Here is a 26,330-nt window from a genome sequence, read left to right as displayed (position 1 = left end):
TGGTGGCGCTGGCTCGAAGGGCAGAATGGCCTACTCCTGCACCTATTGTCTAAATTCTGACTGACATTGCACAATCATATAATTATTCTCTCAGTGTCTAGTTATCACACTCTATGCAACATTTTCTCTAAAACTGAGGTCACACAGGTCTGTAGTTCTCCATTTTGTCTCTCCCTCCATTCTTAAATCATGGGGGTTTACATTTACAATATCTCAATCTGCAGAAAACTGTGTAAAATGTATAGAATTTTGAAAGAAGGTTGAAAGATAAATTTTGCAGGATCCAATTTCCAGGAATGCCAGTAACTGGAATTCATGAGGCCAAGTCAGTATGACAAGAACTGTTGGGAACATCAGTGGAATTTACATTTTCCTAATATCTTTGGCAGCATTGTGACTAAAGCTGAAAATATTGAGCATATGTCTAAAACATCTTTTGAATATTTCAGCTCTTACCTCACCACGTTCTGTTTGGAGTCTTGCGGACGTCTCAGGGACATCCCTTTGGGACGGGGGGAAAGAAATTACAAGACTGATAATTAATTTCTGTAACATTAACATTGCATATTTTCATCTAATTTAATATTTTAGCCACCTGCCACAGGATAGCAGCTACCAATATTATGTCATTAGGCATGAATAAGTAGAGATTCCACACAGAAGTGCAAGGCAAACAATTTGCAAATAACAAAAATCCTGTTTCTAATCAACGAAAAGACAAAATGTCTGTCAGCAGGTAATGAACTCAGTGATTTGAAAAAAAATCCTAAGAAGCATCAGGAAAATTAGAGACTAAAATGTGGAGACATAGATGAGAATATTAACTCCATACACTGTGGAAAACAGAAGAGAGAGGTTGTTTAATCATTAAATCTGATATGTTTAACAGACAAATAGGTTAGACCCAACCAGAAAAAAAGGCATTCCGAAAAGCATCTGGCCAGTGTCCACTCCAGAACATGCTTAATGTAGTGTAGAAATCAGCAAATGAAGATCGCATTGCACTATGAATTTATATCAATAGATTTAAGCTGTTCAATTGCAGGTGCTCTTCGATTTTCTCAGAATCTGCATTGCCTGTAATGTCCCACCTATGACTCATGTTGTTTGCAAATTCTGAAACTTAGATTGCCTCAATTGTATGGCCTTTGCTAAACTGCCTTTACAACTCATTCAAAAGTACTTGATCTACTGTAGTTCAGAGATTCAAGGTTTATTACAATTTGGACTTGCACTAAATTTCCCCATCCCGACAATTAACTGTCAATACGGTGGATTCCACAGCATAAAGACAAATTCTTATTGTTTGAGCTGTCAGCATGGCCAGGCTGGTAGTCCTGACAAGAGGCCTGAGGGATATCAGGGGCCTGAGGTAGATAAGGGGCTAGGTTTGAGGGGCCTGGTGAGTAGTGTTAAATGGGGGAGGAGCATCCTCTTGGAGGTGGAGGCCACAGGGAACCCTTAAAGGAGGGTCCCTTCTACATGCATGACTCCAGACTGCACAGCTAAAGTTGTTGGATTTCCCAAAAAGCATGTGACTCCATTTGCTGTAGGAGAAAGTGCAGTGGAAACAGGAGAAGTCCATTAGGTGGGCATTATTTTGTCACAGAGTAAGGTCTCAACACCTCATTACACTCTGTAAATATTAATAAGTTGAAGGCAAATCGCAGATGGTTAGTAGGTCACAAGCTGGATTGTGTGAGCATCACCCCCTTTAAATTCACCAGTTCGGGAGGGTAAAATCTAGTCTTCTTTAATTTGGGAAGGAAGTGTCCTGAGCAGAGCAAATATGACACAGAGGATACAGAAACATCCTGGAACTCACTTTCTCATAACACTACACCTGTACATACAGCACATGGACTGTATTGATTTAACGAGGTACCAAATTATAAAGGGCAATTAGGAAAAGACAATAAATACTGGCCTTACCGGTGACTCTGACATGCACGGAGAGAATAAAATCATTATAATGCTGGACATTATCCTGCAGATTGTGGTTCTGTCTCTGCATTTAGACCACAGGGTTTCAAAGATACCTAGTTTTGAACTGCTAGACATATTCTGAATCAATCGTATTTGACACAATGTTAGGGTTCATGTGGGATGCTCTTCGGAGTTTTGGTGTGGACTTGATGGGCCAAATGGCCTGTTTTCACACTGCAGGAATTCTGTGAACAGCATTTGAACAAAGATTGATGGTTGCTGGGATTTAGAATATATTCTGTGACTTCAACAGCAGTCATAAGGAATGGTTCAGTTGCACCATTAATAACTGAGCTGACTAAATCATTAAGTATGTCTCTTTCAGAGGTGAATGAGGCAAGTGAAGAGTCACCAAAAGAGGGAAAATACTCTGTTGGTTCAAGATGATCTGGAATCAGGACGAGTTGATGCCAAGGAGGTGAAACACAGAAGACAGGCACTAAAAAGAACAGTATTTAAAACCATGAACAAATCAAACAGAATAAGCAAGGATAGTTTGCTGTGGTCTTATCCATTCGTGATTTTGACCAGAGTGTGTTCTGGTTGTATGGATAGCAAAAAAACTAGACTGAAACATTCCAACCAACAGTATTAAATAATATCAACATGTTAAATCCCAGGGTATATATTCGATGAAAATACTTACATTTCTGGGGAAGTTTCTTTGTCACTATTTCTTTGTGGATGTTTCTTACGTGCTCTATGATAAAGATAGCTGAGAACGCCGAGCAGAATTATCAGCATCAGGATTACGATGATGAAGGGCACCTTGTAATGACGTGGCTGCTGATCATCTGCAACTAAACACATTAAAAGATTCTATCATGCTATACCAACAACAACATAGCATCACTATTAGAGCCCACGATAGTTTTTTTCATTATTTGTATTTTATTCTTGTATCAGTTTTGGCTTAGAGCTATGAATAACATGGAGAAATAAATAATATCATTTCTAAAAATGTCCATATTACAGAGGAGGAGGTGCGAACACTTTAAAATGCGTAAAGGTGGATAAATCCCCAGGAACTGATCAGGTGTACTCTAGAACTCTGTGGGAAGCTAGGGAAGTGATTACTGGGCCCCTTGCAGAGATATTTGGATCATCGATAGTCACAGGTGAGGTCCTGGAAGACTGGAGGTCAGCTAATGTGGCGCCACTCTTAAAGAAAGGGGATAAGGAAAAGCCAGGAAACGATAGACTGGTGAGCCTGACTTGAGTGGTGGGCAAGGTTTTGGAGGGGATGCTGAGGGACAGGATTTACATGAAATGGAAAGGCAAGGACTGATTAGGGATAGTCAACATGGCTTTGTGCATGGGATATCATGTCTCACTAACTTAATTGAGTTCTTTGAAGAAGTAATGAAGGCGATTGATGAGGGCAGAGTGGTGGATCTGATCAAAATGTTTTTCAGTAAGGCGTTTGACAAGGTTTCTCATGGTTTCCTGGTCAGCAAGGTTAGATCTCATGGAATATCTATTTGGATACAAAACTGGCTAAAGTTAGAAGACAGAGGGTTGTGGTAGAGGATGTTTTTCAGATTGAAGGCCTGTGATCATTGGTGTGCCATAAGGATCGGTGCTGGGTCAACTGCTTTTCAACATTTATATCAATGATTTGGATGTGAACTTAGGAGGTATGGTTAGGAAGTTTGCAGGTGACACCAAAATTGGGAGATGTAGGGGATAGCGAAAAAGGTTAGCTCAGAGTACAATGAGATCTCGATCATTTGGGTTGATGAGCCGAGGAGTGATGAGCCGAGGAATTTCTGAAGTACTTCAATAAGTATGGATGCAGGTAAACTGCATAAATCCAGAAAAAGAGGTTGCAAATGTTGAAAGCTACTAATAAATCAAATAAAGAACTTAAGAATAATTTATTCACTCGGTGTGGTGAGCTTTAAGACCTTGGTGGCAACATGGACTGCCTCAGCAGGAACTCCACTACAAACATGCCTCGAGCCCAAAAAATATCCACTGACCCGTTACACTCGGTCTCCCATCATTCAGCCAAACTTGTGGATCACATAGGCCATTATCAGCTTCTATTGATTCCTGAATTGAACACACAGCTTTAAACAGACATTCAATATTGTCAAAAAAAACTTTTTTTTTTGAAAAGGCCATAATAAGCAAGAACTATAATTTTGCAGCAAGACACTTTTGCAATAATATTGGTAATTGGTGTTAAAAATTTCTAAGTATAGACACATTGTAATATCTGAGTTTAATTTTTCAGTTGTGAATTGTTGTGATTTTGACAATGTTTAGTCGCAAAGTGTGTTTATTGTTCAATTTGAAATTAAGCTTAAAAACCACTACAGCGTTCATGTATCCCATACTTGAGGAGAGGCAAGAACTAGGGGACAGAGTTTATAAAAAGGGGTTTCCTCACTGACGAGGGAGGTGAGGATCATTTTCTCCGAGGGTAATGAGTGTTTGGAACTCTCCACCACGGGCAGGATCCTTGAAAATTTTTAAGGCAGAGGTAGATCAATTCTTGACTAATTAGGAGGTTATCAGGCATTGGGAGAAAAATGGAAATTAGGAACAATCATATGAATCATTGTATGACTGAATTGCTGGAGGGGCCGAATGGCCTACTCTTGCTCCTCCTTCATATGTTCATGTCGATCAGAGTAAAAGATTCTTACTTGGAAACAAATAAAAGGATCCTGATGCAGTCCCAGCGGTGTTGCTTGCTTCACATCTATAAAGCCCATAAAGTCCAGGAGTCAACTTGGAGAATTTAATTTTGTCATTTTGTATTATCACACCTTCTGGAATAGAGTCATTCTTCCTAATTAAAACAAAAGTTCAATTGCAGAGTGAGAATAAAATGCTTCATTTGCTTCAATCAAATGGCATAAGGTTTTGTGGTAATTGCATGCAGTTTATAGATATTTACTTATCAACATCTTCAAGGTTGTTACAACACAACTCTGGTACAGGTTGTACCCAAACCATCTAGTCCAGAGTAGGGACACTACCATTATGCCACAGGCTATATATTTAGTAAAATTGTGCAAGCAGCGATTGATTTTTGCTCTGGAACCCAGCGAGATTTCACATCATATCTTACCTTACACATTTATTAACTCCCTACCCCCCACTCCAATGGTGTCCCTCAGATTCAAATCTATTCCCATCTTAACACCTCCGGTTTTCTGACTAACTCATGACTCACCAAAAATCTGCTGACAGACTGGTATCCCTTGGCACTTGTGTCCTATTTTAAAAGCTTTTATGTACCCAGACTGACATTGGCATTCCAGAGGTGCTCTGCTTGGTCAAGGAGGAAATCTGAACATGATTGAGAAACATAAGATAGTGCTGCAATTCTCCAACAAGAACCCAAAAGGCCTGACAAGTGGGGTGGCGCCAAGGAGAGGAGTCCTCCTCCTAGAGAAATGGGAGAAGAGCCCATGCCACCAGATCTTGGCAGCCCAGTCTGAGGTCATCACCTGGGTCAGTGCTACCTAAATGGTGAGGAGGAGCAACAAACAGTAACTTAGGAAGTCAATTAGCTTCTCCGGTTTATCAGGCAAAGGACCACACTCTTCTCCCTCCAACTTCACATTCACTCTCTCTCTCTGAAACTGCACCCACACCACCAGGCTCAGGCTCTGCCAGTCTCTAATGCCTGTGATGTGTTGATTACTTGATAAGCCTAGTTGCTGAGTCACTGGTGGAATTCTTTGTCCCATCTTCAGTATTTCCATGCAATATCTATGTCCATCTTTGCATCCACCCTAGCAAACTCTCAAACCATTTAATCTGCATGGCTTCTGCATTGGGTACTCACTTGTCTGAATCACCTCCCCATCTTTTGACCTGCACCAATTCTAATGGCCAAGCAAATGACTTTCATCTCACTCAATGTCTCCCTTTATCTCATTCCCGTTGAAGGAAGCTGAAAGGGCTGAGATGGGGACATAGGGTTGTTCGACATTCAGCTCCTCTCACCCCCAATGGGGAGAGAATCCTGTCTCTCACAGAAGACTGGGTCTGCCCCTGAAGAAATGTCACGATATACCTGTCCTGCTAACCACATCAACACCACTCTTCAATCTGCTACAACTCTCATTTTAATCTTACTATCAGTCTGATTTTACACACACCATTTCTAACCACTGGCCTTATCTTTTTCTTTGTTTTGCATGTACGGCCAGCATCTGGATCACCACCACTCTGGAGAAATGGCCAACTCCCCAGAAACCATCCGCTGGTCCCCTGAGAATGAAAATACAAGATCTCCAAGGAAGTATCGGCAAAGGTGTCCCTGCCGGCTCAGATACTGATCCTCAATGGGAATGTTGGTATTGGAACGTCAGGGAGCACATAATTGTGAGAGCACCTTGCAGGAACAGATTCTCAGCTAGTCAAGGAAGAAACAGTCCATGTTGCTGCTACTCCAAGGCTGCCAGAGGCCAGGCAGCTGCTGAGCCCAAGCCAGCGAGGACCCTGTGGTGTCTGCAATAAGGAACTTCATCCACATGCACAGGAGCAGCAGGTATGTGGAATGCAATGGTCCTTATTGCCCAGAATGCTATGTGACAAGACATGTAACCTGTGAAGCTGTTACCAGGTTGGGCCTGTCAGGAGACTCAGATACAGCATCCTCAGGTCTGCTGGAGAGGCACAAACCTCCACTGTGTCACCCAAGGTACTGGCCCTCTGACCTAAAGGCACAGCAACAGGAACACAGGGAACTGGGTGGACATTCCAGGTGTCCCATGAGCACAAGGAGACAAGACAGTGTAGCTAGAGGATGAACTAATACCCCTTAGAAACCTTCTCTCAAGACACTGGGAGATAGCTAGGCCTTCCAACACCACACTGTCTGTCCTCCCATAATCCTTGGAAGTTGCATCCATAGAGGGCTCACTTGGAAGCATCAAGACACAAACACTCCTGCACTCATCCAACCAAATGTCCAGAGCCAAAAGGATCTCTGCACCCCATCTACAGAACTTGGGACTACACTAAGACATAGTGGGAGAGGGAGGATGAAGGAAACATATAGAGGGCACTTTGTTGGCACAGCTGACAAATTACTATACATTTTTGATTACATTCTGTCAGTTTAACTGCTTTGACCTTACAAGGTAGAAGTCAGAGGGTGGTGGTGGAGGGTTGTGTTTCAGACTGGAGGCCTGTGACCAGTGGAGTGCCACAAGGATTGGTGCTGGGCCCTCTACTTTTTGTCATTTACATAAACGATTTGGTTGCGAGCATAAGAGGTATAGTTCGTAAGTTTGCAGATGACACCAAAATTGGAGGTGTAGTGGACAGCGAAGAACGTTATCTCAGATTACAGCAGGATCTTGAGCAGATGGGCCAATATGCTGAGGAGTGTCAGATGGAGTTTAATTTAGATTAATGCGAGGTGCTGCATTTTGAGAAAGCAAATCTTAGCAGGACTTATATACGTAATGGTAAGGTCCGAGGGAGCGTTGCTGAACAGGTTCATAGCTCCTTGAAAGTAGAGTCGCGGATAGATAGGATAGTGAAGGATGCATTTTAGGAAGGCTTTAGTAACCTTTATTGGTCAGAGTATTGAGTACAGGAGTTGGGAGGACATGTTGCGGCTGTACAGGACATTTGTTAGGCCACTTTTGGAATATTGCATGCAATTCTGGTCTCCTTCCTATCGGAAGGATGTTGTGAAACTTGAAAGGGTTCAGAAAAGGTTCACAAGGACGTTGCCAGAGTTGGAGGATTTGAGCTATAGGAAGAGGTTGAATAGGCTGAGGCTATTTTCCCTGGAGCGTCGGAGGCTGAGGGGTGACCTTATAAAGGTTTATAAAATCATGAGGGGCATAGATAGGATAATTACACAAAGTATTTTCTCTGGGGTGGGGGAGTTCAGAACTAGAAGGCATAGGCTTAGAGTGAGAGGGGAAAGATATAAAAGGGACCTAAGGGTCAACCTTTTCATACAGAGGGTGGTACATGTGTGGAATGAGCTGCCAGAGGAAGTGGTGGAGGCTAGTACAATTGCAACATTTAAGAGGCATTTGGATGGGTATATGAATAGGAAGGGTTTGGAGGGATATGGGCCGCGTGCTGGCAGGTGGGACTTGATTTGGATTGGGATATCTGGTCGGCATGGACAGGTTGGACCGAAGGGTCGGTTTCCATGCTGTACATCTTTATGACTCTAAAAGGTACTCCATTGGCCATAAAGTGCTTTGAGACATTTGGTGATCATGAAATGTGGTCTATGTATACAAGCCTTTGTTTTTCAACCACCCAGTTTTTAAAAAAAATAATTTTATTGAAGAACTTTTCTTTCCAAAATTATAGAATTACAAAAATATGAAAATATAATATAATTACAACACAAACAATAAACAAACTACTATACTACTTTTCAAAAGAACTCTCAATAAACCTTCACAAACCTTGCAAAAACTCTCAGCTACACTCAATATACATCAATAATTAATTAAATAAATAATGCCACTCAGCGTAACGAGACTACAGTTCTCAACCTTTGAGAGCATCAATTATTAAACCCACATTTGTTCGAAATTCTTCCGCCCAGGTCTTTAGGCTTATTAAACTAAACCATCATGACTAGGCAAAAGCCCTAATATAAATGGCAGACAGATCTTCTTCCAAATAATTCAGAAAGTGCTGCCACGTCTTATAAAAATTGTCCGTTGTCTGGTACACCATGTTTGTAAGCAAGTCCAAAGGAATGTGTTGAAAATGTGTTGCTGGAAAAGCGCAGCAGGTCAGACAGCATCCAAGGAGCAGGAGAATCGACGTTTCGGGCATGAGCCCTTCTTCAGGAATCAAAGGAATGTGTCCCATAATTAACTTATGTCACTTCAATAGACCCAGGGGGGTTCTCAGACTTGCACAAAAACTAAGGATGTTAAAACTCTTTTTCCCATGTAAATTTAAGGGAGATAAATTCGGTAAACCCAGGAGAAACTGGATCCACCTTGACTTCTGTCCCCAAGACCCTCTCTATTACTCTTGCCACAGCGCTTCAATATGCTCTGAGCTTGCCACAATACCACAAACAAAGAGTGAGGGCACCTGCATTTATTTTACACTTAGGGCACATTGAAGATGCTCTCTGCTTAAATTTTGCAAGATATCTGAGCCCTCTGAAGAATCATTAACTGCATAGCATGGGTCCTATTACATTTTGAAATCTTCCTCACATTCTCACAAATGTCCTCCCAAGTTTCCGGAGTGATCTCCACCCCGACTCTCTCTCCTATACCAAGGAACCTCCTGCCAACAAATGACAGAGAGTACTCACTGAAAGGGGCTCTTCGTATGAAGCACCCCCTTTTCCATATCAAATCTATAACCCTCAGTCAGAAGTATGGTCTCTTTTTGGATAAAATCTCTGATCTAAACAAAATGGAACAGGTTCCTACTTGATAATCCATCCTTACGAGTTACTTGATCAAATTACATCAATGTTTCATTTTCAAACAGATCACCTAAACAAGAGACTCCCGTATCCACTCAGGATTTAACCACGGGATCCATTGTCCTTGGTCGAAAACCTGGCATACCAACTATGGGAATATGGAAAGATGTTTTAGACGTATTACTCTCCATCTGTCTCATTGCCCTCCATGCTTTGACAGTATTAATAAATATTGGATTGCGGCAATGTTCCGCAACTGTCCTTATTTTGTCCAGAAACAACAAGTTAATAAGAGGACACTTTGCCTGGAAGGCCTCAATGTTCTACATTGATGATGAGTCCTCACAGGCCCAATCACTCACAAAAGATAGAAGGTAGCTCAATTGATATCTTGTGATGTCCGGGAGATCTACTCCGCCTAACCCCTGGGGCATTTGCAACTTTGTAAGCTTGATAAGGGGCATCTTATGGTGCCAAATAAAAGAACTAAACCAACCACTTAACTTTCAAAACATTTGTCAAGGAAAAAGGGAAACATCTACAGACCGAATAATAAGCAATGAAGAACATTCATTTTAAAAAGAGCAACTTGATTGAGCCATGATATTGCAAGGGCCCCCTATCTTGGAAGATCTTGTTTAATCTTGTCAAACAAATGAACAAAAGTAGCCGTAAATTACTGATCAAAACAAGGGTAGCAGAGAGACCCAAATGAAGAAAGCTTCTTTGAGCCTACTTAAAGGGGAACCCACCTCCAATACCCGGTATTCCCCTAAGACCATTCCCAGAGGCATAGATTCCGGTTTTGAAAAATTGATCTTGTAACCTGAGAAAAAGCCAAATGAATTAATACATTGTACCAAATAGGGCACCGAACTGCCAAATTCAAAAGATAAATGAGAACATCATCAGCATATAATGTAATCTTATACACCTTCGACCCTACCTTTGGGGCAGTTATATTGGGGTCCCCACGAATGGCCTCTGCCAGCAGCTCAATCATCAATGTGAAGAGTAAAGATGAGAGGGGACAGCCTTGCTGACTGCCCCTATCGATGTTAAAATTATCAGACCGTATACCATTAGTGAGAACAGCTGCCAGAGGATTACTGTAAGGGACTCTTACCCATCGAGTAAACACTTCACCCAGGCCAAACTGTTCCAGCGTATAAAAAAGATACAGCCATTCCAACTGATCAAATGTCTTCTCAGAGTCGAAGGAAACCACCAACCCTTGAACTGACTGTTGCTGACACACTTGAATCATGTTAAGCAGTCTCCTAACATTATTAGAAGATCTGTGACCCTTTATAAAGCCCGTCTGATCCTCCTTAACGATAGAAGGCAACACACTTTCCAACCACAATGCTACAGTCTTAGACAAAATTTTATAATCAGAGATTAAAAGCGAGATGGATCAGCAAAAAGCACAGTTTCCAGGCTCTATCCTTTCTTGAGGATAAGAGAGATATTAGCCTCTCTCAAGGATTTCAGCAGGCAACTCTGACTATATGAATAGTTCTACGTATCTAGAATTGGCCCCGACAGTATGCCTACAAATTCTTTATAAAATTCACTGGGCAAGCCATCAGGGCCAGGCACCTTCCAACTTTGAAGTTGCCTCACCATCTCCTGTATGTCTTGAGCTGTTAACGGAGCACTAAGGAGAGACGCTTGTTCAGTAGACACATCAGGAAGATCCAACTTCCTAAAAAAGACTCCATCTTATCCAGTCTGTCCTCACAACATTCAGACTGGTAAAGTTCAGAGTAAAATCTCCAAAATGCCTCATTGATCTTTTTAGCATCATAAGTAAGAGTCCTATTCCCTTCCCTGATGGAAGCAATAGACTAGGAGGCATTCTTCTTCCTGACCAAATATGCCAAGTATTTACCTGGCTTATCATCAAACAGCATCTGCTTCACAAAGGACAGTTCCTTCCTTGCTGTATGTGTGAGAATGGGTTTAAGGGAGATCGGAGAGCTGTGATCCGCTGCAGCTTAGTCACTGACTGTCTACTGTTTAAACCGTCTCAATTGCTTTCAATTGTACTTCAAGCAGACACTGCTGCTCTCCCTTCTGACTGGCAGAATATGAGATAATTATCCCTCTAGCATAGGCCATAGCAGTCTCCCAAAGAATGGATGGATTACTAGTTGTACCTGAGTTGGTGGCCAAAAAAGCTTCAAATTCCCTGGAGAACTTTTCTACAAACTTGCTGTCCTTGAGGATGAAGGGATCCATTCTCCAGTACCGTGAGCCCTTTGCATCACCCTTAATTTTAACATTAAATACACCACTGCATGATCAGAGATGGCAATATTCACAACTGAACGGGATACCACCAAACCCAAAGCTGCGGGAGTAAGGAAATAATTAATCCTTGTGTGGCATTTGTGAGGATTGGAAAATAATGTAAAATCTCTGTCCTGTAGGATGGAGACGTCTCCAAATGTCTATGAACTCCATCTTTATTGCGATTATCATGTGAAGAATTATGTGGAATTTTATGTTGGGAGTTCTCAACCATTAAAAAGCAGGGACTGAGCAAACCAATTACTATCTGCAGAGAGAAGTAGAATTTCACTACATATGAATTTAATCTCAGCTCCAAAGTTCAAGAAACATTGCAGTGAAGTTTACAATTGAGTACTTTGACAGAGTTTCGCCGAATGGAAGCTCAGATTGGAAATTTGCAAATGGTCAGTGCTCCCATTCCAGAATTTGCACGAGTTACTGGTTTGTGATTTGAAAGGCTGGAGAAACGTACAAGGCAGGAATTGGTTGAACTGATTGTCACATGAATGTGAAGCCTGTAGTGTATTTATGCTGCAATGCTAGCTCCTCCTAGTATTTGGGTAATAAAACAGAAATGTTCTTACTTTGTCCAGATGTATTCAGTCGGAGGTGGATTAGCATCTGCAATACAAATCAGGTATAAGCCGCCATCTTCAGTCATCTGATGGTCAATAAAAGCTGATGACATGTCTGAAAAAAAGATTTTTCAAGAGAATTGAATTTTCGAAATGACTAAAAACAATCAGTAATTCAAACATGCACATTTAAGGAAAGATGATCAGGCTGCAATAACATTTCAGAACATGTTTTTTGGCCCATTGTCCTAGAGGTTATCCACCACATGAAGAATGCAATTCTAATCCCGAGTTTCCATATTCCCTTACCTTCTTTTTCTTAAAGAACATTTTTATGGAGTGTAAAATATATTGCAAACTTGCTATCACCAGATTTGTGCTACACCCAAGATTAATTTCAACTTCTCTCTCTGTCTCTCCTTCTATGAATTACACCTGAAGGCAACAGCAGACAATTTAGTCAGGGATACTCATATCCTGAATGAAATATAAAAAAATCCTCTATTAATTAGTGCTGTTAAGGTGGTATTTGTGGAATGTGTTGAGAAACAACGGAGTCAATGTTTGGTTGGGGTGTAGGCGGGAATATGTAATTGAAACTACAATCAGTTCAGTCATGATCTTGGTGGAGTAGACTTGAAGCCGCCTTCTGCTTTGAATCTGTGTGTCACATGTTGCCATGCGTCTAGGATGATTAATGAAAAGTTATAATGATAAACAAGTGTTAGAAAGTTGAACAGGCATTTTCAGAGCATATCTTTTCCTTCAATACATTTCTGCTTAGCAACAGGGTTCTGGCCTAGTGGAGTGCTGTGGCACATGTGGGAGGAGATAGGGGAGACAGTAAAGCTCAGAGCTCAGAAACTGAAATAACCCTGGGGCTTGGCTGGTGTAACAAATGATCAGAAGGCTTCTATCCTTCCATGCTAAAATAGAGGAGACACAGCAACCCTGGAACTTGCATTCGTTTACAGAAGACAATCAGAATTAAAGAGCAATACAAAAGGCACAAAAATGAAATAGCAATAGAAGTAACAGATGCAGAAATTGTGAACATGAATGTCAATTTCAAAAATCTCATTCAATTGCTAATATTGCAGCAGAGGCATAATTACTTAGAGGCTGAATAATTCCAGAATTACAGGAAACTGTCAATTGACCAGTCTCTGATAAATTGCAATGTTTGACGAGTGGTAAGAAACCAAGACAGCACATGAAGCACAGAATAAAACCAGGATTAAGTTATGAAAGCTGTGATTGACTTGGCTCATAATGGATTGGAGTTTCACAATGGGACGTGTTATGCACCAGACCAAACCCCTCAAAATATATTCAGAAGATAGACTCGAGCCTAACATTTTCTTATTTTAAAAGGAAAGTGTCAGGCATTGTGTTCCAGATGCAGTTGGATTGGTCAAGCTACCAGACTGGAATAATTTAACTCCATTAGAAAACTTCACAAATAATAGATCACTTAACTACTAATTAACTGGTCCAATATAGGAACATACAATTAACACCCCTGGCCAACGCAAGTTAAGAAAAATTAATTATCTCACGGGCAATTCTCCAGTCTCAAGAGGAAAAAGCACTGAGAGAAATCTCAGAGAGTAGCAGGAGTGATGTACGAGAGCATCCACCCAGTTTCAAGACCCAGCATCTGCTACTGAAAACCTAAAAGTCTTGGCAGTGTGGGAGCTTGACCCCATCCATTTAGGCTGATACTAATGTTCCAACTTTAAGAAGGACCCCAAGGTCTCACAAGCTGTGCATCCAAATAGACAACTCAGTACTTTGGTCTTAAAACTTCTCTTCAGCAAATTACCAGGATAAAACACACCTCTTAAAGTCATAGTATTGTCACAGATGAAATAATAAAACATACTGTAAGTTCTTGCTGCACAGTATCGCCCACTCAGTGAATGCTGGGAAGTCACAATCACACTTCCCCTATTTTAGTAACAAAAGCAAAACATTGTACAAATCTGAAATAAGAAAAAATCAAGACATGTTTTTACATACTTAAATTGTCAATATTTCTTTGAAAATTACCGAAAGAATTGCAGTTGCCAATGTTACTGTGACTCGATTTTTCTTCTGTTCTGTGCAAATTAATTAAAAACAGGAACGTTTAATATGGTTTGGTGATGAAGTTGAAAATTAACCCCAACATTTTTCAATGAGTGAAGCAAATCCAATAAAAGTGAAAACTTAATCTGAACAACTGATCCATCTTGGTTTCAACATTTTGCTATTGGTCTTTGTGCCAAAATCCTGTCAGTTAGTTGCATCAATGTAGCACCTTTTCCATTTGTACTGCAGCGGTTTCGATAAGGTGGCTCACCACACCTTCTCAAGATTAACAAGAGATGTCAATAAATTTAGCCTCACCAGCAACACCCACATCCCAAGGGTTAATTATGCTGGACATTTCAAATCCCCATTGTACATTGCTACAACAATAATTTTCATGAAGTTGCAGACCTCTACAGTTGAACTGCTGCATTTGCTTTTTGGAAATTTCAGTGATGTATACAAGATAGACACACTGCCAGAAGGATTGCAAAAGCAAATCCAGCTCATGCTCTAAGCATTTCCATTGAAGCTTATGCAGAACTGGGATCAGAACATGGACTGCTGAGATTGTGTAGGTGTTAAGCATTGGGTATTTGAAAGCAGGAACACAGAAGGTGAAGACTGATGTGTGAGATGAGGCATCTGGAAGTTGGATGAGATTCCTAAATGCCAGGAAATGTTGCTGGGCAAGTGATGGGAGTGTGGTTAGTTGAACAGCATGACAAGACTGGAATATAGGAATTAGGAGGAGGAGGCAATTCAACCCTTCAAGCCCGCCCTGCCATTTAACATGATCATGACTGATCTTATCCTAGTCTCAACTCCAATCTTCTGCCTGCTCTCCATTGCCTTTTATCCCACTTTTCATCAGAAACATAACTATTTTTTCTTAAATCTGTCGATTAATTCAGCCTGTACTGCACTCTGGGGCAGTGAGTTCCACAGATTCACAACACTGAGAAAAGTAGTTTCCACTCATCTTGTTTTGAACCTAACTCTCATCACAGATTGCCTTTTAGCAAAGGCTAGTTAACGACACAATAAGTGAACAATGTGGCCTTCGCCCCTGCTGTCAGTAGAGGTAGTGTGAGACCCACACAGCCAAAAGCTAGTCATGGAGGGAAGGTGTAATTTGAGCAAGCATTCGGCTTACAAGAAATTTATTTTGAAACATTAAGGGTTGGATATTTCACAACACAGGAAATATCTGCCCATGTCATGATCTAGTTGTGAATTATGTGTCCATCACCTTGATCTGATTGCATGTAGACAGGGTACAAATTGCAACCAAGACCAAGGCAACCCAATTTCTAGCCCATGGAATCCTTAGTTCTTTGTTCCAGAAAAAACACTGATTATAAGATTCTAGAGGCTAACACAAATCATTACAAAACACAATTGAAACCTCAGCTGATGAACGACTCTCATGTCCGGTCCCTCACCCGAGGAAATCTTGAGACAGCACATAAAGGAGATTGATCAGAACAGGGCAAGGATGAGGATCTTAAATCAGGCAGAGAGTGATGAGATTATGGCTGTTTCCATTTGCTGCAACAGTACAAGGCAATATGATTTAAGAGATATAAACTTATAATACTTTGGGAGTGTAGCTTTAAATTTCTAGCAAATGAAGGTCTCTTATTCTGAAGTGAATTTGACCATCAAAGCTTCTACTGTTAGAGATCAAAGGAATGCTCAGATGGTTTACTGAGAAGGTGTAACCTATTTATGCTTCGAACCAATAGCAGACACTTCTGAGTTTACAATAAGCAGTTTTTGGATTTCAAAACATCACAGAAAGGTGTTGAAGACACCAAATTTAAAACACCTTTTGGAACTAGAGGGTGGGTAAAGATTTAAAAGGGACCTAAGGGACAACTCTTTCACACAGAGGGTGGTGCATGTATGAAATGAGCTACCAGAGGTGGTAGTGGAGGTTGGTGCAATTACAAGATTTAAGAGGCATCTGGATGGGCATACTAAATGGAAGAGTTGAGAAGGATATGGACCAAGTGCTGGCAAAAGGAACTGGATTAATTTAGGATATCTGATCGGCAGGGACAAGTTGGATGAAGGGTCCGTTTCCATGCTGTACATCTCTATGATTTTATAATTATGCCATAGCTGTTTAATTGTTTCCAAATCGAAGCAAGGCAGTTTCTCAAGGAGCTAGTTCTCACTGCTCACAAGATACCCAGTTAATATGTTTCCTGTTGGCATGTGGAAGAAAGCAGAGGAAACCATTCATGAGCTGAGGTTATAAGCTTCTCCATCAACCAATGAATATCCCAGGACATCTCCAGTTCTATATGGTCAGATGAGAGTATAGGCAGCCTGCCTTTGCAAGCTTCCACAGCCTGTTATGTGAGGGAGATGGTCTTGAGTTAAACTTACTACACCATTGCAGAAACTCTAAGAGATGTATTCTAGCATGATCAGGGTAGGAATAGTTCTCAGAAAAAGTATTAATGTTGTTGATAGGTTGAAAAACTCAACAGGAACTGTAGGAAGTCCCAGGATATGGTTCCTCAAAGTTATTATTTGGCAAAAGGGAGATATGGAAATTCTTTGGAATCTGGGAGCAAATGTGGATTCTTCTGAAGGGACCGTAATTATATGGAGAACTTGATGAGTTACAAGTACAAAACAGAATATTCCTCTCAGGAATTTAAATTGTAAGTTGCTTTCAAAAAGACGTTGTTTTGCAGTACATCAGTTCAAAAATGTAAAGTAGTGTCTTTTTTTTAAACCTATCAACTTGAATTCCAATCTCCTTTTACATGTTGTAGGTCTCTATGGAGATTGTAACAAAGGGCAGATGTAAAAGGAATGTTAAAAATAATTGGAGGAAATTTAAATTGGATCAATTGGGAGGAAAGGGCAGAAGAAGGGCTCATGCACGAAACGTCGATTCTCCTGCTCCTTGGATGCTGCCTGACCAGCTGCGCTTTTCCAGCAACACATTTTCAGCTCTGATCTCCAGCATCTGCAGTCCTCACTTTCTCCTCGAAGAGTAGTACATGGACCGAGCAAGGCCAGAGATCAAGAGGCACTGCTGAGCTTAACAACAGACCCTCAGCAAAATTAAACACGACAGATGTCTGTAATACAGTGGAGCTGGTAGACATTCAGGAACAGCACAAACCATTTTTTTTTCTTTACTCTTTGTTAGGATATGGGTGCCACTGGCTTGCCAGCATTTACTGCCTGTCCCTAGTTGCCCTTGAGAAGGTAGTGGTGAGCTGCCTTCTTGAGCCGCAGCAGTCCACCTGCTACGAGGTGACCCACAATACCGGTACGGAGGGAATTCCAAGATTTTGACTCAGTGACAGTGAAGGAATTGCAATACATTTCCAAATCAAGATGGTGAGTGACTTGGAGGGGAACTTTAAGGACGTTGTGTTCCCATATATTTTGCTGCCCTTAAATTTCTATGTGGAAGTAGTGACAGGTTTGGAAGGTGCTGTCCAAGGATCTTTGGTGAATTTCTGCAGTGCATCTTGTAACTGGCAGGAGAGTAGTTAAATGTACACATGGTGATAGGAGTCTGGCAGTTAGAGGTGAAGGAAATTTGACATCAAGGGTGGGAGCAGTATGTCAGAGTTTTGTCATATGCTTGTAAAAACACCAAAATGTTCATGCCTGTCCTTTTACAATATTAGCTTAAAATGTATTTTTTTAATTCAGGATTCAATTCACTGAGGATTTCCCTTCACAGTAAATTTGTCAAAGCCACCTTCTCATTCAAGCCCCAGTTAATACAGCAGAATAGGTTCTGACAACATTGTCAAATCTAGGCTGTATATTTCAAACAGATTGCTGATTCCTTCTGGAGGGCATCCTGCTTGCCTGTTCGAAAAAGATGAATGTGGAGGCACAACAAGAAGGAGTAAAAGAAGTGGCTTCTGCTTTTTTAATAGCCCCACATTTGTACAGCTAAAATGGAGCCACAACAAATTCTATTTCACTCTCGCACCTCATTGTGTATTTACTACATAACACAAATATAATGAAAAATAGGATAAAATTGTAGTTACAGTCAATGGTCAGCTGATAAGGAACGTGTTTTGAAGCTATGAAGGTTGGATGTTCCACAACACAGACAATCTTCTGCCCATGAAGCGATTTATTCGGACACAGTTGAAACCTGTTAGAGACAGTCACAGTCCCATTTTCAGCAGGAGGCCCAATATTTTCATTGGTATGTACAACAAAAGGGGTTTGCCAAGTGATACTGGCGGCTGGCTTTGCATTTGCTGCTGTACAGATGACAACGAGGCGTTTCCAGCAGTCAATCAGAGAAAAGTCTGGATATGTTTTGATGGTAACAGTCGGAGGAGCTAAATTGAGACAAAGAAGTGTAGTTTAGAACATTCAGATGTTATGATCCTTTCTGAATGATTCACCAACATCAAACACTGAACCTAGTTCAACTAGACATCACAATGACACCCTAAGTTTTGCAATCCATCCTCTCAGTCAAATGAAAGAGGTTTATCCAAATGAAAGATGAAAGAATTTTCTTACTTACCTTGAGGATAGCACAGAAAGAAATGGTGTAAAAGGACTGGAGATAACAATGAAAACCTCTGTTGTAAAATACCAATAAACTGCAAGACCACTCTGTTTATGGGCAGTCCTGTACAGCATGGACTAATGGGATCTTCAACTTCTGCTGGAGAAACTCACCATGCAATTGTATTAGTGTGTTTTAATGAATAGCATCCTGGGTATCAGGACAGCAGTTTACATTTTAACACTTTCAAGATCAAGTGAGAGGAGGTGAATTAACCCTCTTGGAAAATTGCAGAAAAGAATTTTAGTTTTTTTTAGGAAAAAAGTAAATTCAGGACATGAATTGTTATAAACGAACAACTAAATAAAGATTACACATGACAACACTGTGATGGAGGGACAGTGAATAGTCCAATGATAACTGCATAACACAAAGTCATCTGTAGAAAGAACAATTCTCATCCTTCATTGTTAATGAAGAAATCTGAGGAAGGTCAGTTATTAACTGTGGAATCTTGACTAGGGATTTCTTTCTGGTCTGATCAGTTTCTCTATGTGCTAGTAGTATGGTTCAGCAAGGCATTTGATAAGATTCCCCATAGCAGACCCATTCATAAAGTCAGGAGGTATGGGATATAGAGAGATTTTGCTGTCTGGATTCGGAAGTGGTTGATGATAGAAGGCAGAGAGTTGTTGTAGATGGGAAGCATTCTGCCTGGAGGTCAGTGGTGAGTGGTGTCCTGCAGTGCTCTGTTCTTGGGCCTGTGCTATTTGGAGTTTTTATAAAGGACTAGGATGAGGAGTTTGAGGGGTGGGTTAGTAAATTTGCCAATGACACAAAGGTTGGAGGTGCCGCTGATAGTATTGAAGGCTATTGCAGGCTGCAGCGCGACATAGACAGGATGCAGAGCTGGGCTGAGAAATGGCAGATGGAGTTAAACTGGATAAATGTGAGGTGATGTATTTTGGAAGATTGAACTTGAATGCTGAATATAGGATTAAAGACAGGATTCTTGGCAGTGTGGAGGAACAGAGGGATCTGGGTGTGCAAGTACATCGATCCCTCAAAGTTGCCGCCCAAATGGATAGGGTTGTTAAGAAAGCATATGGTGTTTTGGCTTTCGTTAAGAGCTGCGTGGTTTTGCTGCAGTTCTACAAGACACTGATGAGACAACACTTCGAATATTGTGTCCAGTTCTGGTCATTTTATTATAGGAAAGATACGGAGGCTTTGGAGAGGATGCAAAGGAGGTTTACCTGGATGCTGCCTGAACTGGAGGGCGAGTCTTATGAAGAGAGGTTGACTAAGCTTGGATGTTTCTCTCTGGAGAGAAGGAGGAAGAGAGGTTACCTGATTTTTGTCTGTGATGTTGCTGGAGAACTCCTGATTCTGCTTTGAGACAGTAACATGAAATATTTTACACCCACCCAGGACAATCTCAACGTGCTTTTGAAAGACAACACTTGCCATGTACATTTGTCAGTGCTACTTTGTAGTATCAAAATTGTGTTCCAGTCTGGACTTTGACTTAGAGGCAAAGCGTGCAACATTAAAAGTGATATTAAAAGTCAGACATTAAAATGGAAAGGTTCTACACCTGTTACGATTAGCTGTATGTCCTCTTCAACAGGCCCATCAGGGAATAAAGTGAAAATACACTTGTATATCCCCTCATCACTTAGGGTAATATTTCTCAAATACATCGATGCATTTTTGGAACTTTGGCCAACGTAGGTCATTCTGCCGTCAAATATATCGTCAGGTCTTTCATCCTTTCCATTTTTGAAAACTGCTGTGAAAAAGTTCCTTTTTTGTTGACCACGCCTGTGTTGCCACATGAATTGTGAGACAGTTTGTTCAGTATTAATTGTACACGGCAGCAGGGCATCATCACCTACAGATCTCAAAATCTGGAGACCGTTCAGTTTTATTGGATCTGAAAAAGAAAAATTGGATTAATGAATCGTGACAAATCAAAGGCAGGAAGAGGGTTTTTAACCCAACATCTTGGTGCAAGGCTGGATGAAAGACAATTAAAATATCCCCTTTCCTGCTTTCTGCTGTATTGGATTGAAATTGACTGTAACCCACACGACTGAGCAGGTGACTCAGGCACTGGCAAGAACTCACTGTAATCCTCTTTCACACTGGCTTTGATGATGCCATCAATCCCGTGCTGTAATGTTAATTGTGGTCTGAGTCAGGATGGCATTCACTCCTCACAGCTGCTAATGATTATGAACAACACAGGGCGAGAAGAGACATTTTAAAAACATCGATTGGGGTCAGGAGTAGAAGCAGTATGAATCTGGGTTCTACTTGGAATATTTGAGCTTTGCTTTCCTTCCCATGGAATTCTAAAACCGCCTTCCCAAAACATTTTGTTTTCTTCCCAATGCATTTCCATTTGGTACCAGCTGGGCCCTGCTTTCTGAACAAGAATTCCCAAATACTGATAGACTGTCACTTTCCTCCTGTTTATCATGTCAGCTGAGCTATGGCATACACATGAATTGCACGGTCTCACCTGTCATCATCCTGAACATTTGATGTGTGACCTGCGCCCTCATGTCCAGGCAATGCATTCACCTGGAAAATATATATGAGTGGAGGTCATCACTGAACTTACTGTCCAGTTTGTGACCAGGAATCCCTCTTTGCACTGCTATTCTTCTTTCTGACTCCCACTCCAAGGCAGAAAAAGGCCACAGGCTGATGCCTCATGGAGAATCTATGCCCAATAGTACAGTGAAGACAAGAAGAAACACCCATTGAAAGAATGCACTGAGTGTGGGGTGTTAAAAAAAAGCTATCACGTTGGGATATGATGTGGAGAATATTTCCAAGTTTATTGTCCTGAAAGAGTTCCTTGCCCAACAAATGAGAGGAATGGAGAAAGGAGCACGTGAAGCGGTGAGTCTAAAAACTAATTTACCTCAGGGATTTGTGGCCTGAGAGCGGAGTTTGAGGGAGGAGCACACAGAGAAACTGAAGCCAAACGGAAAATGTGAGTCTCAGGAAAGCTGTGTTCTGATTGGCTGGTAAGAAATCTGTTCTAAATTTGAAATAAAAATGCTGAAAAACTGTGAATTTTCCAGGAATATCTCCTGAGTAGAGACATTCCTCCTAGTTGCACATACAAATGGTCTACCTTGTGTCCTGACACCATGACCCCCATGACCCAGAACATCAACCTACATAAAATCAGTCCAGCCCTGTCAGAATTTTATACAGTTCAACAAGATACCCTCTCAATCTTCAGTGAATATTCCAGCAATCTACCGAGTGAATTATCATTGGAACCCTCTCCGACTAATACGTAACTTCTTGGTTGAAGAGATAAAAACACCAGATAATACTCCAGGGCATTGGGAAGACTACACATGTACAGCTATCGCAGAAAACATAGTTTTAATAAAACCTTAATGATGGATGCATTGGGCTTACTGTAGCTCTATTTTGAAGTGTACAGCCAGACCAGGAGAAACCATTTGCATAACTTCCTGTTTTCCTTTTCCTTCCAGGGCAGCAAGACAGCCTTACCTCTGTTAGACTAACTGACCTACCGTCTGCTTTCTGTCCCATCATTTCTTGAATAAAGGTGTTATATCAACTTTTATCCAATCCACTGTGATCCTTCTAGAATCTATAGAATTTTAGAAGATTATAATACAATGCATGGGATGTATGCATGGATCTGGGTGGTATCCCTATCTCTGGGCCAGAAGTCCTGAGTTCAGGTGCCATCTCTTACCGATGTGTCTCATAACTCATCTAAATAAGTTGAATTCAAAAGAAAATTTATAATTGTGAGCCACATCAGACATCAGGATATAGGCCACATTCTCCACAAACTTGTCAGCCTTTTGCTTAATAGTTTTCCAAACATCCTTCCTTCAAGTGTTTTGTTCTAGACTCCACCCTGCTGTGGAGAAGGTGGTAGTGACCTGTTGCAGTTCACACGCTGTAGATTGACCCAAAATGCTGTTAGGGAGGGAATTCCAGATTTTGATCCAGAGAGTGAAGGAACAGTGATATATTTCCAAGTCAGCATGGTGAGTGGCTTGGACAGGACCTCGAGGTGATGTTCCCATGTATCTGCTACCCTTGTCCTTCTAGTTAGAAGTGGTTGTCGGTTTGGAAGGTGTTGTCGAGGGATCTTTGGTGAATTTCTGCAGAGGATCTTGTGGACAGTACATGCTGTTACTGAGTGTTGTTACTGGAGAGAATGGGTGTACGTGGATGTGATGCTAATCCAATTGTCCTGGATGGTGTCAAGCTTCTTGAATGTTATTGGAGTTACACCCATTCTTCACAAGTGGAGAGTATTCCATCACAGTCCTGGCCTTGTACCTGAAATGGCACCATGAATGGTGACATTGTAAACATTACACCGAACTCCTGTATCACTGTACTTGAGTACAATGTTTCAATAAAATCTAATTCTGTTAGTAGTTTTCAATCTTGGTCATGTCGTGTCGTGGGTTGCAATCTGTAAATAATCACTTCCCTGATCCTATGTTTTAACTGAACGATTGGTTGTAGTTTGAACAGGTGTTTCAGTTGGGGCGGAGGTGACCTATTGTTCAAAAGCTTTTCATTTCAATTTGCAGAAGTTTTGATTTGAAGTTAGGTCAAATGTTTGTGTGCAGAAAGGAATTAGTGTCAAACAGTTAAATACATTATCTCTGTGTGAGGGTTTGAGTTGAAAGCTCTAGGTCAGATTTATTTGGTTGGAATCATGAACGAGTTATTTGAAGCTGATGGAAACTAAGCTTAGTGTGTGACTAATCATGGGCTATTAGCTCTCAAGACCAGAACTGAAATTAACTAATACAACATTTCTTTGTGAGTGACAGGGAATGGAAATCTCCCTCCAAGGTGTTCAAGTACTGTAAAGTAATAGTGCTGTGACAGACAGGATCATCTTCGAATGTTTTTAAACCTTTCAAATTATGTAAAAATAGTGGTTTGTTCTCGTTATAATTTCTAGTTATTCTAGTTATAATTTCTTTTGCACATTGATTCCTATTATATTATATTGTTAAAACCAACTCTTGGTTTGTTGTTGTTATGAATGAAACATCATTTTGTTACCATTATTTGTCAAGCCAAATTTTCAGTCTGGGATCTGCTTGTCTGGTAATAACATCAGTTGACATTATATAAGTATGCATGCTTTTACAAAGGATTCTGAGTTTTTATAACATCTCAATGAAATGTTTAGCACCACTTCCATCCCCTACCTATTGTTTTACTTTTATCAACACCTTTCACCTTGTTGCATGATTGTCATTATCTGCCGGGATGGTGCACTGTGTGGATGAATGACTGTTTAATACAAGGAAAAGGGTTACAGTTGCTGCTGGATGATGGGAGAGAACTGTTTCTAATGTTAAGTTTCACTTTGGTCAGAGCCATTCAGGGCGAAGAGTTCAATCTGCCAATTAAATCTATTCTACCTCTCTGTGGGGCAATCTAGTCATTACCATTCCTATGGTGTCTTCCCTGTAATTTTATTTCCCTTGATGCCGTTGAATGGATTCCAATGACATCTATTAGATTAGATTTCAAATCAAACTAATTTGATTTGGAAATCATTCATGTTTACATCATGTTGGTAGTTCCAAGGCATTACTATTCATGATTGTATTAACAATGCATGATCTGATGATTAGGAATACAGATCCAAATCATCATTAACAAAATGGCAATAGCTGTGGGCAGGCACCTCTTGGCAGGAGATCCGCAGAAGGATAGTGGAGTATTTTGAACAATGTTTCCAAAGCATAGGCCATGAGAAATAGGAACAGGAGTAGGCTATTCAGCCCCGAGAATCTTCTGCCAATCAATAGGTTTATATCTGATCTGAGAGTTAAACATCCAGCAGGTGTTCAAAGTTTGTGAGAAGATTTGTAGCTCGGGTGCTCGTTTTTGTGGTTATGTTCGCCGAGCTGGGAATTTGTGTTGCAGACGTTTCGTCCCCTGTCTAGGTGACATCTTCAGTGCTTGGGAGCCTACTTTGAAGCGCTTCACAGGAGGCTCCCAAGTACTGAGGATGTCACCTAGACAGGGGATGAAATGTCTGCAACACAAATTCCCAGCTCGGCGAACAGAATCACAACAGTTAAACATCCCGGCTCACTTTTAGATTAGATTACTTACAGTGTGGAAACAGGCCCTTCGGCCCAACAAGTCCACACTGACCCGCCGAAGCGCAACCCACCCATACCCCTACATATACCCCTTACTTAACACTACGGGCAATTTAGCATGGCCAATTCACCTGACCCGCACATCTTTGGACTGTGGGAGGAAACCGGAGCACCCGGAGGAAACCCACGCAGACACGGGGAGAACGTGCAAACTCCACACAGTCAGTCGCCTGAGGCGGGAATTGAACCCAGGTCCCTGGCGCTGTGAGGCAGCAGTGCTAACCACTGTGCCACCGTGCCGCCCCCACTGTGCCACCGTGCCGCCCCACTGTGCCACCGTGCCGTCACTTAATGAGGACTTGCTTACAGCCAACCAAAATGGAGAAGGCTCATTCAGGAAAGCACCAAAAATCATTGCGACGACACCAGGAGAGTGCAGAGACAAAGTAGAGGTGTCGCAGGGAGCACGCAAACCTTTAAACAAACCTACCCAAATCGTCAAGCCTGACATGTGACAAGTCTAAATCCAAACATCAGCCATTCCAGAACCCAAATGGAAGTAGGCCATCCCTGATCCTGAGGGACTGTCTAAAGAGCAATGATAGAGTCTTTTTAAACATCTTTGTCTGATCTGAATATGAAACATAATTGGTTGCCCTGGATACAGCAAGTTAATAATTTTAATAGGTGTTTACAAGGGTTTGAGCAGAATAAATTTTTTAAAAAACTGTCTCCTATGTCTGGTTCAAGGCAAAGAGGTCAACATTAATTGCCTCTTTGCACTTGCTTCTTTAGCCTCTGGTTTTGCAATGTTTCAACCATGCAAAGCAGTAACATCTGGGGTGCTAAATTCAGAATAACAAGGTTACAAAAAAATGATTCAGGCAAGTATTTTCATGAGCTGTTTAAATTTGGACTTTCATGCAAATCAGTTGAATATAAGATGCAAATACAAATTCCCAACAAGTTAAATAGTAATTTAGCCATTACGTACTGGCTTTGCTATAGGCATTTTCACATTTTTTTTCCAACTTAACCTATTTTTCTAATTGTCCTGTTCAGAGATATTATTTAACCACAGGAGCAGGTGGAACTTGAACCCGATCCTCCCCATGCAGGGGGAGGGACACTATCACAAGAGAACCCCCAACATGTGTTTTTGTATTTTTCTAATCAACCTATTCAGAGATGCCTCACTTACCTCTGCAGCAGGTGGGACTTGAACCTGGCTCTTTTATACAATCATTAAATCCCTACAGTGCAGAAGCGGGCCATTCAAATCCTTCGAAGACTTTCCCATTCCGATCCACCTCCCTGACCCTATC

The 26,330-nt window shown here is 41.1% G+C and overlaps 1 protein-coding gene across 5 annotated transcripts in view; it reads right to left on the bottom strand.

The window, feature by feature from the left end:
- The window catches only part of LOC132816360 (nectin-1-like), a 114,341-nt gene that overhangs the window by 5,395 nt on the left and 82,616 nt on the right, over positions 1-26,330 (bottom strand). For 2 of the 5 annotated variants that reach the window (XM_060825819.1, XM_060825821.1), the window contains exons 2-7: positions 20,448-20,786; positions 18,372-18,674; positions 12,268-12,373; positions 4,641-4,786; positions 2,633-2,786; positions 457-502 (exon numbers count right to left, since the gene is read on the bottom strand). In XM_060825819.1, the coding sequence (XP_060681802.1) occupies positions 457-502; positions 2,633-2,786; positions 4,641-4,786; positions 12,268-12,373; positions 18,372-18,674; positions 20,448-20,786 (1,094 nt within the window). The other 3 variants (XM_060825822.1, XR_009644794.1, XR_009644795.1) reach the window with 3 other exon arrangements.

This window comes from Hemiscyllium ocellatum, chromosome 6, assembly GCF_020745735.1.
Source record: "Hemiscyllium ocellatum isolate sHemOce1 chromosome 6, sHemOce1.pat.X.cur, whole genome shotgun sequence".
NCBI classification, from domain to species: domain Eukaryota; kingdom Metazoa; phylum Chordata; class Chondrichthyes; order Orectolobiformes; family Hemiscylliidae; genus Hemiscyllium; species Hemiscyllium ocellatum.
Note: the sequence above shows the minus strand (reverse complement) of the source record. Positions and strands in the feature narration are given on the sequence as shown.